The 13042-nt window shown below is 36.4% G+C and overlaps 1 protein-coding gene across 7 annotated transcripts in view; it reads left to right on the top strand.

Annotated features, from left to right (window-relative positions):
• Positions 1–13042, top strand: part of SPAG9 (sperm associated antigen 9) — a 185382-nt gene that overhangs the window by 94404 nt on the left and 77936 nt on the right. For 5 of the 7 annotated variants that reach the window (XM_011959982.1, XM_011959980.1, XM_011959981.1 and 2 more), the window contains exons 4-5: positions 3071–3165; positions 9279–9429. In XM_011959982.1, coding sequence (XP_011815372.1) covers positions 3071–3165; positions 9279–9429 — 246 coding nt within the window. Of the gene's footprint in view, positions 1–3070; positions 3166–3572; positions 4041–9278; positions 9430–13042 lie in introns of those variants that run through there. The other 2 variants (XM_011959983.1, XM_011959984.1) reach the window with 1 other exon arrangement.

The raw sequence follows: 13042 nt of genomic DNA, 5'->3' as shown, positions 1-13042 counted from the left end.
GGGGAGGGATAGCATTGGGAGATATACCTAATGTAAATGATGAGTTAATGGGTATAGCACACCAACATGGCACATGTATACATATGTAACAAACCTGCAGGTTGTGCACATGTACCCTAGAACTTGAAGTGTATTAAAAAAGCAAAAAAAAAAAATAATGCTGCAGGGAACAGCTTTATACAAATAGCATCTTAATGAAAGCAAGTCTATTAATAAAAACAAAAAAGAATTAATAGCTGATATCTGTAGGAGTTGTAGATATGGATTATAAAACTAATAAATATCGATTAAATAAAATCTTGATTTCTGAGGAAAAAAGAATAATACTGTATCTGTAATTACATTGAACTAGTCATTAAAAGAAAGTTTAGAATAAGATAATAGAGAATCTGTAGAATGGCTGTTTGAGGGAGAACTATCTTTGCATTTTGCTTGTCATTCTTTTTCTATATTGAGTTCATAGATTACTATAAAGCAATCTGGGGTAAGTTTGTTTTCTTCATCTGAATGCTTAAAGAAACTTAGGTCCTCCATTTGAACAAATCAATTCCATACATACAATTACTTTACTATCCAGTATATATAAGCATTCACAGCTGGGCGCTGTGGCTCACACCTGTAATCCCAACACTTTGGGAGGCCAAGGCGGGTGGATCACTTGGGGTCAGGAGTTCGAGACCAGCCTGGCCAACATGGTGAAACCCCATCTCTACTAAAAATACAGAAATTAGCTGGGTTTGGTGGTGGGCACCTGTAGTACCCAGCTACCCTGGAGGCTGAGGCAGGAGAATCGCTTGAATGTGGGAGGCAGAGATTGCAATAAGCCGAGATTGCGCCACTGCACTCCAGCCAGTTCTCACTGTGTCGCCCAGGCTGGAGTGCTGTGGCATGATCATGGCTCACTGCAGCTTTGACCTCCCTGGCTCAAATGATCCTCCCGCCTCAGCCTCCCAAGTAGCTGATACTACAGGCGCATCCCACAATACCCAGCTAATTTTTTTTAAAAACTTTGTAGAGACAGGGTGTCCCTATGTTGCTCAGGTTGGTCTCAAACTCCTGGGCTCAAGCAGTCCTCCCACCTCAGCCTCCTAAAGTGCTGGGATTACAGGCATTAGCCTTTGTACCTGACCTCTTTTATTTTTAAGGTTTTTTTCTTTTTCTTTTTTTTTTTTAAGGGGTCTCATTCTGTCGCCCAGGCTGGAGTCCAGTGGCGTGATCATAGCTCACTGCAGCCTTGGACTCCTGGGTCCAAGCAGTTCTCCCACTTCTGCCTCCTGAGCAGTAGGGACTACAGGCGAGTGCCTGCTAGTAGTTGTATTTTTTTTCTAGAGCAGGTGTCTTGCTATATTGCCCAGGCTGATCTCAAATTCCTGGCCTCAAGCAATCCGCCTACCTCCCAAAGTCCTGGGATTACAGGCATGAGCCACTGCAAAGCCTTAATTTAGGCATTCTAAAACCTTTTGAAAATTTAAATTGAGATTGATTAAACCTGACAGTCACTTTGTTATATTAGTTTCAGTTTGATTTTTGTTCCTGAAAATTCTTCCTGACACAAGGAAGCTCATTATTTCTGACTTGCTGATGGATGAAAAGTGTATTTCTTCAAAACTGTTTTGTAAATGGTGGTAAAATCTATAAATTCAAAATAAAAAGTATGTCAATTAAAAAATCTTAAGATACTATATTCATGTGATTCTGTTTTCATTCTTTGTGGCTAACATTTGCTGTTTGGACTAGTCTTCATTGGAGAACAGTCTGGTTAATTTGTTTTATTTCATGCGTCAAGAGTTCATCTTTTTGTTTATTTGATGATAAATAACATCTTAAAATTAACTTATCTTTCCTAATTTTTGTACATGCCAAATAAAATTTCTGCAAGAAAAACATGCTTTGTAAAGTGAATTTAAACTTTTTAAAAAATTTATTTTGTTACTTAATATGCTACAGTGCATATTTTAAGTTATAGAGAAATTGAAATACATCTTAATACAGCTAAAGTTTAGTGACTTCCAAAGCTATTCTATCCACAGTGTTAAGAATTCAAGTAATATTCCTTAGGAATGGTGAGAACGGACATTAAAACAAAAAAGAGAATTCAAGTAATATTCCCAAGAAAGACATCAACCTTTGCTTGCCTCTTAATATTTACACCCTTTAAATACTAATACACTATTTCTTGTTTTTTAAAATTCATTTTTTTCTTATTCATGTCATGTTAGTATCTCTAGCAAAGGCCTTTTGATTTTATGTCTTAATTCCAAATTTAGGCTTTTTAAAAGTGAAGCTACACATTATCAAGAATCAAATAGGACATTAGAAGTTCTTGGCAGTTTATGTACTTTATATTCTTGAAGTTTTTACTTTCATATTCAGCTTGTCTATCATATGATTCCTTATCTAAGACTCAAAAAGTGTTCTAATTTTTTTCATTTGTGTTAATTTGCTGCTGTTATAATAGATGATTATCCTAAGTAATGATACTAGTAACAGTCAAAGGAGAAAGTATTTTAACATTCTTTCAACTAAATGTACAGAAAGAAGAAACTTTTTTTGGTATTAAATTAATTAAATTGAAAGTGATCTTTATTCTGTTAATTTCTTTTAAAATGGAAAAGATCAGCACATAACGATATGGTTTCTTCAGAAGTTTCACATTAATTTCTTTGTTGTGTCTCATTTTAGTGAATGGGTTTTTCAAATGCCATCTATTATTTTTAACCCATGGTCTTTTATCACTTCTTTCCCAGTATCTGTTTACTAATTTGTGTTCTTTATGTCAATATTATTTTAATAGCATCACATATTGTAAAAAACTGTGGGTTTTTTTTTTTTTTTTGCCATGCTAAGCAAGATATTAGCTACTTTTGTGGACACCAGCATCCTTAAATGAAAGCATTTGCATATTACTTTCCATTAAAATTTTTTTCATTCCTTAATATTCTCTTACATGGAATTGAGTAGTCTGATAAATAAGAAAATTGTACAAAAATGTTTTCCTTGTTTTAACACTATGATTTTATTCCAGGTATTAGCCTTAAATGTTGTGTATTTTTTTCTTTCTTTAAAATAGATGATCCATAATTATATGGAACACTTAGAAAGAACAAAACTTCATCAGCTCTCAGGGAGTGATCAACTAGAATCCACAGCTCATAGTAGAATTAGGTAAGCTTTGTTATATATTTTGCCTTGAGAAAAAGTAAAATAAATAATATGTTTGTTTCTGTTTTTCTCTATTCTTTAATCCTGAAACAATAGTTAGGCTGATTCAAAAAGCTCTCCACTGTGATTGGAATGCTACAGGAGAGAATAGCACAGAAAAGTAGAAACCGTTTTTACTATTAAAAAAATAAATTATGAGCCATCCATATAAGCAGCACATTTGAGTATTTAGATTGTTTTCTGATACTTAATGGAGATTATACTAGGTTTAAAATTTTGTAATTTGTGGGAATGCTGTAATTTTTTATTTCTCCTGTCTAATTGGTTTGAAGTCCTTTTTGTTACAGAGAGGCATGTTTGAAAGGGTTAGCTAGCCATCTGTTTGATGTAGGAGTGTGAATAAATTATGTAGATCTTCAGGCATTGTAGCCAATGAGCTAAGCCAGGACTCTTAGTGGAGGGGAAAATAGTTAATAGGCTGGCTGTCGCTCGGGGTTGCAGCATAAATGCTAGGAGCAGCAGCTCTATGGTTATGAGGTGGGGAGAACGGAATGACGTCATCGCTTGAGAGCTGCTGCAGGATGGAGTGGAAAGCTGCTGCTGATGGCATTGTTTTTGTGGCAACAAGCTGAATGACAGATCCTCACTACAAAGATACCCCTTTGGCCCCTGTGTAGGCCTCCTGGTTCGGGTGTTTCACCATGCCAGCACAGCGCCATGAGTCCTGGATGCATGCTGCTGTTTGTGTTTGGCTTTGTTGGCGGGGCGGTGGTCATTAATTCTGCTATCTTAGTATCTCTCTCTGTTTTGCTGCTTGTGCACTTTTCTATTTCTACCGGTGTGCCAGCTCTGACGCAGAACCTACCAAGGATACTCAGGTACTCCCGTCTCTTTTAGAAGCCCCTGCTTAGCTGGTTTTTCTTAAATTTTTAGCTCTGTGGGTCTGCTTTGTAACCATTTCTGTTACAGATTGAAACAATGGAAAATGGCCTGAAGCTAGGATTTTGATTGTTATTTATAGTAATTTATAGACCATCAGTTAGGATTATAGCTTTATGTTTGGAAACCATCGACTAAAGAAAAGGATTTTCATATTGTACTTACACACAGTACAAGGTCGGTGTGGTCTTGTTTTAAGCAGAATGTTCAAAGTAAAGGAGAGCAAGAGTAGAGCACCGGGTCCAAGTTTATACAACCTCTGCATTTAGCTTCTGAGCATTTAGGGACAAATATCTTTTATGCTTGAACTTGCAGTCAGTTAGATACAGGCCATAAGTTTATTTTGTTTTAATTATCCTTTGAATGATAGAGGTTCAGGTATCATTTTTGTAATTTTTGATAATAGCTTATGGGAACTGACAATTTATTAAATATTTTCCTCCTAAAACAAAATATGTTTTAAAGTGAAAAAATTTAAGACTTTTAGGTTAAGGAATGCATTTTTCCCCATTATTTACACATCAAAGTTGTGAAAGCTTTACAAAGCCTATTCACTATTGTTTTGTCAGATGTTGCCCTTTCTTTTCTTTTGTAGTCTTGGGTGACAAATATCCATGCCTGCTTGTGGGGGTAGTCATTAATCTCTGTAGCTTTACTGTTGCTCACTCTGCTTACACCCTTTAAGAGCCATCTTCTGTATTTTAGAGACTTAAGGTTGTGGTTTCTTTTGTTTTCTAAACCATCAGACTAGCACTCTCTGATTTGTTCAGATTTCTGCTTTGTGCATGGTTTTAAATGAAAATTCATAGTATATAATTTTTATTTATTATTTAAATGTTTATAAAATATTTAAGCCCTAATTGTAGATTTAGATAAATTAAGAAGAATTAAAGTAGTAAATTCCCTTAATGTGTTTCTTTTTTTTATAGGTTAGTTCAAGTTTAATATTACTTGAAAGCCCAGAAATTAAATTTCATCTGTGATTTAAAACTAGATACTTGGTCTTTTATTTTCTTTCCTGATTTATAAAAATTGGGAATAATCTTACTACTTGTATATATATTAGTACATAAAATATTTGTATATGTGTATCTGTATATTTAAGCTTTGAAGAAATTAAAAGCAAACTTAAGAATATGTAGAATATTAAAATAAGACTAATATTAAGGGGCTGTCTTGGGTTTAGACTTCATTTGAGACGGCAGTGCCATGAGCTGCTGTGTGGCGCCTGCAAGTGGGTACGACAAAGCTTTCGAGTTGAAGGGCCTGCGTGCAAATGCTCTATTGCACGTGGCCGTAGGAGCTTTGGCAAGTTGCTTAATCTCTCTGCCTGAGTTTTCTCTTCTGATGGGAGTTACCCCTTTGGGTGGTTTTAAAAATCAAGTGATTTTGTTATTTTGTATTTAATTATAGTTGTATGATCTATGGTAAATTACTCAAGTAAATAATTTTCATAGTTACTTATATGTGCCCATTTTTAGCAGAAATTGTTTTAACTACAGCTTTTATTGATAAAATACCTTATAATTAAAATTTTAAAGTTCTTTACCACAAAAATTGCTACTGATCTGATTAAAGATATCAAAGTCTTCGATATTAAGATTAAATTGTCAAAAAGTTGGTAGTTCCAAGTAGGAAGTACCAAGGAAAGCAAAGGGCTTGGAGTTGAACAGTACTGGCTTTGAATCCAAACTCTGCCAGTTACTAGTGGCTAAAATCTCTGAGCATCACTTTTTCTACTCCGAAAATTGGAAAAATAATCCCCATTTCTTGATAAGGATTAAATGAGCTAATGTAAATAAATCATCTAGCTCAGTACCCACCATGTGGTGAGTGTTCAACAAATGTATTTTTTCTTTTATCTCCCTTTATAAAGTAGATTTTACTAATTATAGTTGTATCAAATGTGAATATAGCCAAAAAGCTGTTTCAAAAATGTAGTTGTAAAATTATTTATACACATAAGCTAACATTTAATAACCAACTCAAAAATGGATATATGGAAGTAGGGCAATTAAGAAAAAAGAATTCTGATACTTGGTGATAGCTTTGTTTTCTAGACAAGTAATAGCAGATGTTTCAGTCTGGGGGTGTCAATCTGCCACTTGATAGTTTTCCATGCGTATCTCATTTTATTTCTTCTTCTGTGAGTTTAACTGAAGCGTTTAATATATACCAACATAGTACCGGACTAATGTTTACTTTTCAGGGTTTCTTTTCAAAAGTAGGATTCTCATGAACTTGGCCTAATTATGCGCCCTTCTCTCCCTTAGCCCAACTATATGTAATTTATAAGTAAAGTAAGGGGAGGAGTATGTAGTGATTATTTTTTCAGAGTTGGAACATTGTAACCTAGAGCATCATTGACCCACTTGACAGATAGCTGTCAGTCTCTGAAGAGATGTCCCCTCCCTGTAGAGTAGTGTCTGAATGATTGATACAAGCAAACTAAAAAGGTGGGAATTCCACTTATAATTTGGGTTGTAGATTTTGTTGAGTGTGGATTGTAGATTTTGTCGACTGATTTTGTTTACTTTTTGGAAAGTAAAATTTGGATTCATAGAAGACTTCTTCCCCCAATAGTTTTAAACATTTTCAACATTTGATATGTGTGAAAATGAATGTGTTATCATTCATATAGGAAATAATTCTAACGACTGGTTTATATTTTGATTTCTGTTAGTGTGAGGGCATCTTATGAAGTCTATATATCATCTTCCTGGTTGTCTTTGCATTTTGAGTTAGAGAGTTTTCCATTGTATTCAGTCATTAAATTCCCAGTCACCTTTTGCTTAACTCATTAAGGTGTGTTAGAAAATAAATAAAAGTCAGCTAGTAGCTCTTAGTAGAGAGCTAATACTCTCTACTAAGAAAATCCTTAGATTTTCAGTTCTCAAAATATGGGGGGAAAACATCAGGTTGACAACTTTTTATTTTGTACAGAATGGATATGAAAAGGAAATCTAGCTACTTATCACTGTCACCATCATTTAATGAAAGAAAGGGCATTTTAAAATCAAAGAAGAAAAGATGTAATTTAAAATAAGGGTCAGTCATCTTCAAGAAAGAACAGGGTTCTATAGTATATGGGAATGTATATGTGTACAATATGTACTACATTATGCACTAAGGAAATAATAATGCCTCTTTTTTCATGGACTTATTATAAAAACTTTGTTGCTGAACAGCATTTGGGAATAACTGGTGTAAACATGATAGCTGACTAGTCACTTTAATTTTTGTCATTTGGTTGTCCTGGCAGCTCGTAGTCACAAACTTAGATTTGGTATTAAAATTTACCCTCTTGGCCAGGTGCGGTGGCTCACACCTGTAATCCCAGGACTTTGGGAGGCTGAAGCAGGTGGATCACGTGAGGTCAGGAGTTCAAGACCAGCCTGGCCAACATGGTGAAACCTCGTCTCTACTAAAAATACAAAAATTAGCCAGACGTGGTGTTACATGCCTGTAGTCCCAGCTACTCGGGAGGCTGAGGCAGGAGAATTGCTTGAACCTGGGAGGGAGAGGTTGCGGTAAGCTGTGATCGTCCCATTGCACTCCAGTCTGGGCAACACAGCAAGACTCTGTCTCTTTTTTTTTTTTTAAGACTCTGTCTCAAACAAACAAAAAACTACCCTCTTTTTGTACTGCCTTCCTGCTTTTGAATTTTCCCCCTAAATCAAAGTTCTGTTTTTAAATTTTATTTACTTGTGCATACAACTTTGATTAAATGTAATCTTTCCAACCCTTTGCTTCACCTCATTTTTAAGAAGGCATTGGGACAGTTTTACTAGTCCTTTTAGATTGTTAGGAATGGAAGAACACACCCTTTGTATTCTTTTTTTTTTTTTTGTGACGGAGTCTTGCTTGCCGCCCAGACTGGAGTGCAGTGGCGCAATCTCGGCTCACTGCAAGCTCCGCCTCCCGGGTTCACGCCATTCTCCCGCCTCAGCCTCCAAGTAGCTGGGATTACAGGCGCCCGCCACCACGCCCGGCTAATTTTTTGTGTTTTTAGTAGAGACGGGGTTTCACCGTGTTAGCCAGGATGGTCTCGATCTCCTGACCTCGTGATCCGCCCGCCTCGGCCTCCCAAAGTGCTGGGATTACAGGCTTGCGCCACCGCGCCCGGCCACACACCCTTTGTATTAAGTGAAGGCACATTTCAAAAGTGGCTGAAGTTTCTTGGAATAAAAATGAACTACAAAATAAAAGACTTACTTAACGAAACTGAAAATTTCCCACTTTTATTAATAACCTCATTGTTTCTATTCTAACTTATATTCTTACCAGTAGAGGTATGAATTCCAGGAGGCACCAATCCTTTAATGTCTCATTTCTTTCTAGTTTCTACACTTTTGAGTTAATGACCCAGGATGACCAGTTAGTAGGCTTGTTTCCACCCTCTAAAAGCTCTTCAATTTGGAGTCTTCTGTGCATCAACAAACGATGTGTTTCTCATTGAAATTCTGTTAGTATTAAAATTGTAACTCTTGTTCATTGAAACTTCCCACAAAGCACTGGAAATTCAGTAATCTTTTATAGAATTATTTGGCCTTCTTATTTGGAAAAAACTGACAATGGTTTTCTCATATGTACTATGCTTGGAAGAAACTCATATAGTGGTTCTGTAGAAAAACAGCTTTCCTACTTGGGTGGTGGGGAGAAAGATATTTTGAGTTCTTTTCATCATTTAATAGGTAACCCTGATTTAGATAATATATAGATTTTCCTCTAGGCAGGAAAGGCATACCCTGAAGAGGCTTCAGTAAACATCCAGGGATTAGCGAGAGGATTTGGGAAGTCTAGAAATGGGTTGGGCTCACTTCCAAAGAAGGAGGGTGCAAGTTCCCCTAGGGCTAAGCTACGTATGATGAAAAACTCAGCAGCAGCTCTTCTCCAGACCATACTAGACCACTGACTGCTTCTTGGGCAAGGAACTCATCAGTAACTTAAAAGCTTTCCTTAACCCTTCTTACCACTTTTCTTAGTTGATTTCTTGAGGCTAAACTAAACTGAGACTGTCCTTCCTCTTTGGTAAGTCTGTTTTATTCAGATGGGCAGACAGTGTCATTTTCGAGTGATGGTTGTAAAACAGTGACAGTCCAGGTTTACTTACAGTCATGGCAAATAAAAAAGTCAAAATAAATGAATGCCGAATTTTTTCTCCCCTCTTCAAATAGAAAAGAACGTCCTATATCATTAGGAATTTTCCCGTTACCTGCTGGAGATGGATTACTTACACCTGATGCTCAGAAAGGAGGAGAGACCCCTGGATCTGAGCAATGGAAATTTCAGGAATTAAGTCAACCACGTTCTCATACCAGCCTGAAGGTAAGCTTTAAGCTGCTGAAATTGTCAGTTTACATTTCATAAACTTTCTTATCCTAATTGAAGTGCTAGACGACCACAGTATAATAAAATGTAATTGTTTGTATACATTTAGTTTGTAAAATTGATTTTTTAAATTGAAAACGAGCTCTTCCCAAAGAGTGTGTTTTTTAGTATTTTATTTCAAATTATATAGGAAAAAAAGTGAAGCATTATATCATCTTGATTAGTATACTAATGACAAAAATTAATTTCTATTTGATTTAGGCTATATGAGTTTAGGGTAGGGTGACTAGTGAGCCTAATTATATTAGAACTGAAAATCGCTATTACCAGAAAGTCTTGGTTCATGTTAGAGGCTTTCCAGTTTAGCAGGGTTTCACTTACAGAAAAACAAAACAGAACAAATACACTGTTCCTTCTTTAAAACCACTTCATAGAACAATCTACAAAAATGCATTCTGTTTAGCTAAAAAGGCCTGGTGTAAATTAATTATAGATGTGTTCTTGACCAAGAACTTGTCATCAAATAAGTGATAAATATAAACAATAATATATGCTAAGAGTGGATATGAACTAATAATTAACTTTTAAGAATACTTCAAGTTATGTTCTATATCTTTTAAAATGAAATATTCACAAAGATAATACTGATTATTAAAGATTTTTTGTTACCTTATAAAATCTACTCATCATGAAACAGGCCACCTGCAATGAATAGAAATGAATTACATGTATCTTATTTCCTTTTCCTGCTTTATTTTTCTCCATAATACTTGTCATGGTCTAAGCATGTAAAGATAGTTCTTAACAATGCTTCTAAAACACTGTCATTTACTGTATTTATTTGCCTCTAGACTCCTCCCTAAGAACATGAATTCCATGAGGTTTATTTACTGCTGTATCCCCCTAGCACTTGGAAAAGTGCCTAGCACATTATAAGTACTCAGAACATGTTTGTTGAGTGAATGATTTGTTTTAGATGTTAGAAAGAATCTTTGAGGACAATTTAAGTGGTCTTTTTCTCAACTCTAGAATGTAGAGGCATTCAGAATCATTCTATTGACCTTTGAAATGTGCTCAAAACAGTAAGCAGTTGATAAATATTTGATAGCTTTTCTCCCACTGAAAAGCATTTTTAACAATAAGGGTTACCTTTTCCCCCTTCTTGCTCAATTTGTTAGAAGCTAATAGTGCTCAGTATTAGCCCACAGTGATGTTACTGGGTAACTCTCTTTTTTTTTTTTGAGACGGAATCTTGCTGTGTCGCTCACGCTGGAGTGCAGTGGTGCGATCTCGCTCACTGCAACCTTGGCTCACTGCAGCCTCCTCCTCCTGGGTTCAAGCAATTCTTCTGTCTTAGCCTCCCAAGTAGCTGGAATTGCAGCACTCACCACCATGCCTGGCTAATTTTTGTATTTTTAATAGAGATGGAGTTTCACCATGTTGATCAGGCTGGCCTCGAACTCCTGACCTCAGGTGATCCACCCACCTCAGCTTCCCAAAGTGCTGGAATTACAGGCGTGAGCCACCATGCCTGGCTGCAACTCTCTCTTTCTTTACTCCTGTACCACAGTGGGTCTTTTAGCCGCCTTGTAGGTTTAATAGATTTTCCAAAACACTCATGTCTCAATCGCCTACTTGCCATGTCCACTTTCCCAAAACAAAATTAAGTAGGAGGGATACTTTTAGTACAAAAAAAATCCCATATGGTAACTATATTTTAATTACTACCCAAAAGTGCGCCTTAAGAGATTATTATAATTCTCTTTATTTTTTAATCCACTGATAGGGTATGCCAGAACTTTACTGACAAGTTTTAAACCAATTAACAAATTATTAGTATGGACTTAAGCAGAGGAGTTTCTTGTGTCCTTCCCAGAGAGTTTCTAAAACGAAACCCTATCTCTCGCTACTTGGTCTGGACATGGAGTCACTAAATGGGATAAAGACTCAATGAATAAGGATTTCCATGAATGGGGTGGTGCTTACAAAATGGCAAAGTCTAGTTTGTAAATCATGTTACTAGTTGGGATGTACAGTATTTTATTTTTCACTGAAGCCCTTGTCGTTCACTAGATAACTTTCTACTTTACCAGGGCTGGAAGTCAGGGGTTTAGGATTCACTTGTGGGCTATGCCACAGGTATGTCACATGCCCTGTCATTTTGGTTTCCGTGTATAACAGGAATTGGACTAGACTCTAAAATATCATTTCCCCTGAGATTGGGGATGACCTGGTCATCTTACGGCATGTTTTGACTTCATTATGAAAAAATTGAAGGTGTAAATTATAATTAACACTAGTTTTACTACCACAATTTTTCTGTGAAGTAAGGTTAAGGTGAAAATGTCCTGTGAGAGAATGACAGAAAACTTTGTGGCAGAAGAGGAGCAGATAAGGGGATTTGCCAGTGATTGTAAAGTTATGGCCCTTCTTTGTTGGTGTGTTACAAATTTCTCACTGTGAGAGACCTGTGGTGAGTGAGGTTATAAATAATCTAATGGATTTTCTAGGAATGATGCACCTAGAAAAATGTACAAGTTCTTAAAAAGAAATATTTGTACATGTTCTTGATTTATCACAATCTCATGGAGATCGACAAATAAATGAAATAATAGAACTTCAAGTATTGTTAAAGCAAGGTAAGCTAAAGAGTAATTAGTAAGGAAGGGCACTTATTTTAGGGTGTGAGAGAAAGCCTCTGGAAGATGACTTGCATCCTGGCATGGGGATGTGCAGGTGCATGGGAAGGTCTGGAGGAGTACGTGTTAAGGAAGATGAGATGGCAAATGCGAAGGCCCTTACGTGGGGAAGAACTTCATTATGTTTATATGGTGGTTTTCTCTTTATTGCACTCAGACTTTCAGTCCTACTTACTGCCCCAACATGCCTTCTGTCAAGGGTGCCAAAAGAATCCATCTTTCCAAATCTAATGGAAAATTCTCAGTCCTCATCTTACCTTTTAGCAGCATTTATATATTTGAATATATTCAGCTTCTTGAAACACTTCCTTCAGTTTGCTTCCAGGATTCCCCCTGGCAAACACAGACTGGTTTTCCTCGCCATTCCTTCTCCATTGCTGGTTTCTCTTCTGCTTTTGGACTTCTAAATGTTGAGGTACTCCTCAGCCCTTCTCTACTTAATCTGGGTAGATCAAATTCCATGTCTGTAAATGCCATCTGTGCATCAGTGTTCACAGATTTGAATCTCCAACTCATATCCCTTCCCTGGACTCTAGACCTCTGCATCTAATTGCTTTTCTTTGTAGTTTCCTCACATATATATGCTTTACCTTGCCTAGATTACCACCAGTAGAAATACCCTCATTCAAGGCCAGTCCAAATATCACAGTTTACATGTATTCTCACTAACACACTAGAGACTAACACCCTATTGATTGTCCTCAAATCGAATTTAGAGATCAGTTCAAGAAGAAAGCAGAGAAGTTATGTATTGCTTTATTAACAGGAATTTTATACCTGGGGACTTCTAGTGAAATTGATAAAAAGAAACTCCTTATGTTAAACGATCAAAGCTATTCTGTTAAAAAGTGTATTATAGGCTGGGCGCGGTGGCTCAAGCCTGTAATCCCAGCACTTTGGGAGGCCGAGGC

The sequence above is a fragment of the Colobus angolensis genome, unplaced genomic scaffold (genome assembly GCF_000951035.1).
Source record: "Colobus angolensis palliatus isolate OR3802 unplaced genomic scaffold, Cang.pa_1.0 Scaffold50, whole genome shotgun sequence".
NCBI lineage: Eukaryota > Metazoa > Chordata > Mammalia > Primates > Cercopithecidae > Colobus > Colobus angolensis.
Note: the sequence above shows the minus strand (reverse complement) of the source record. Positions and strands in the feature narration are given on the sequence as shown.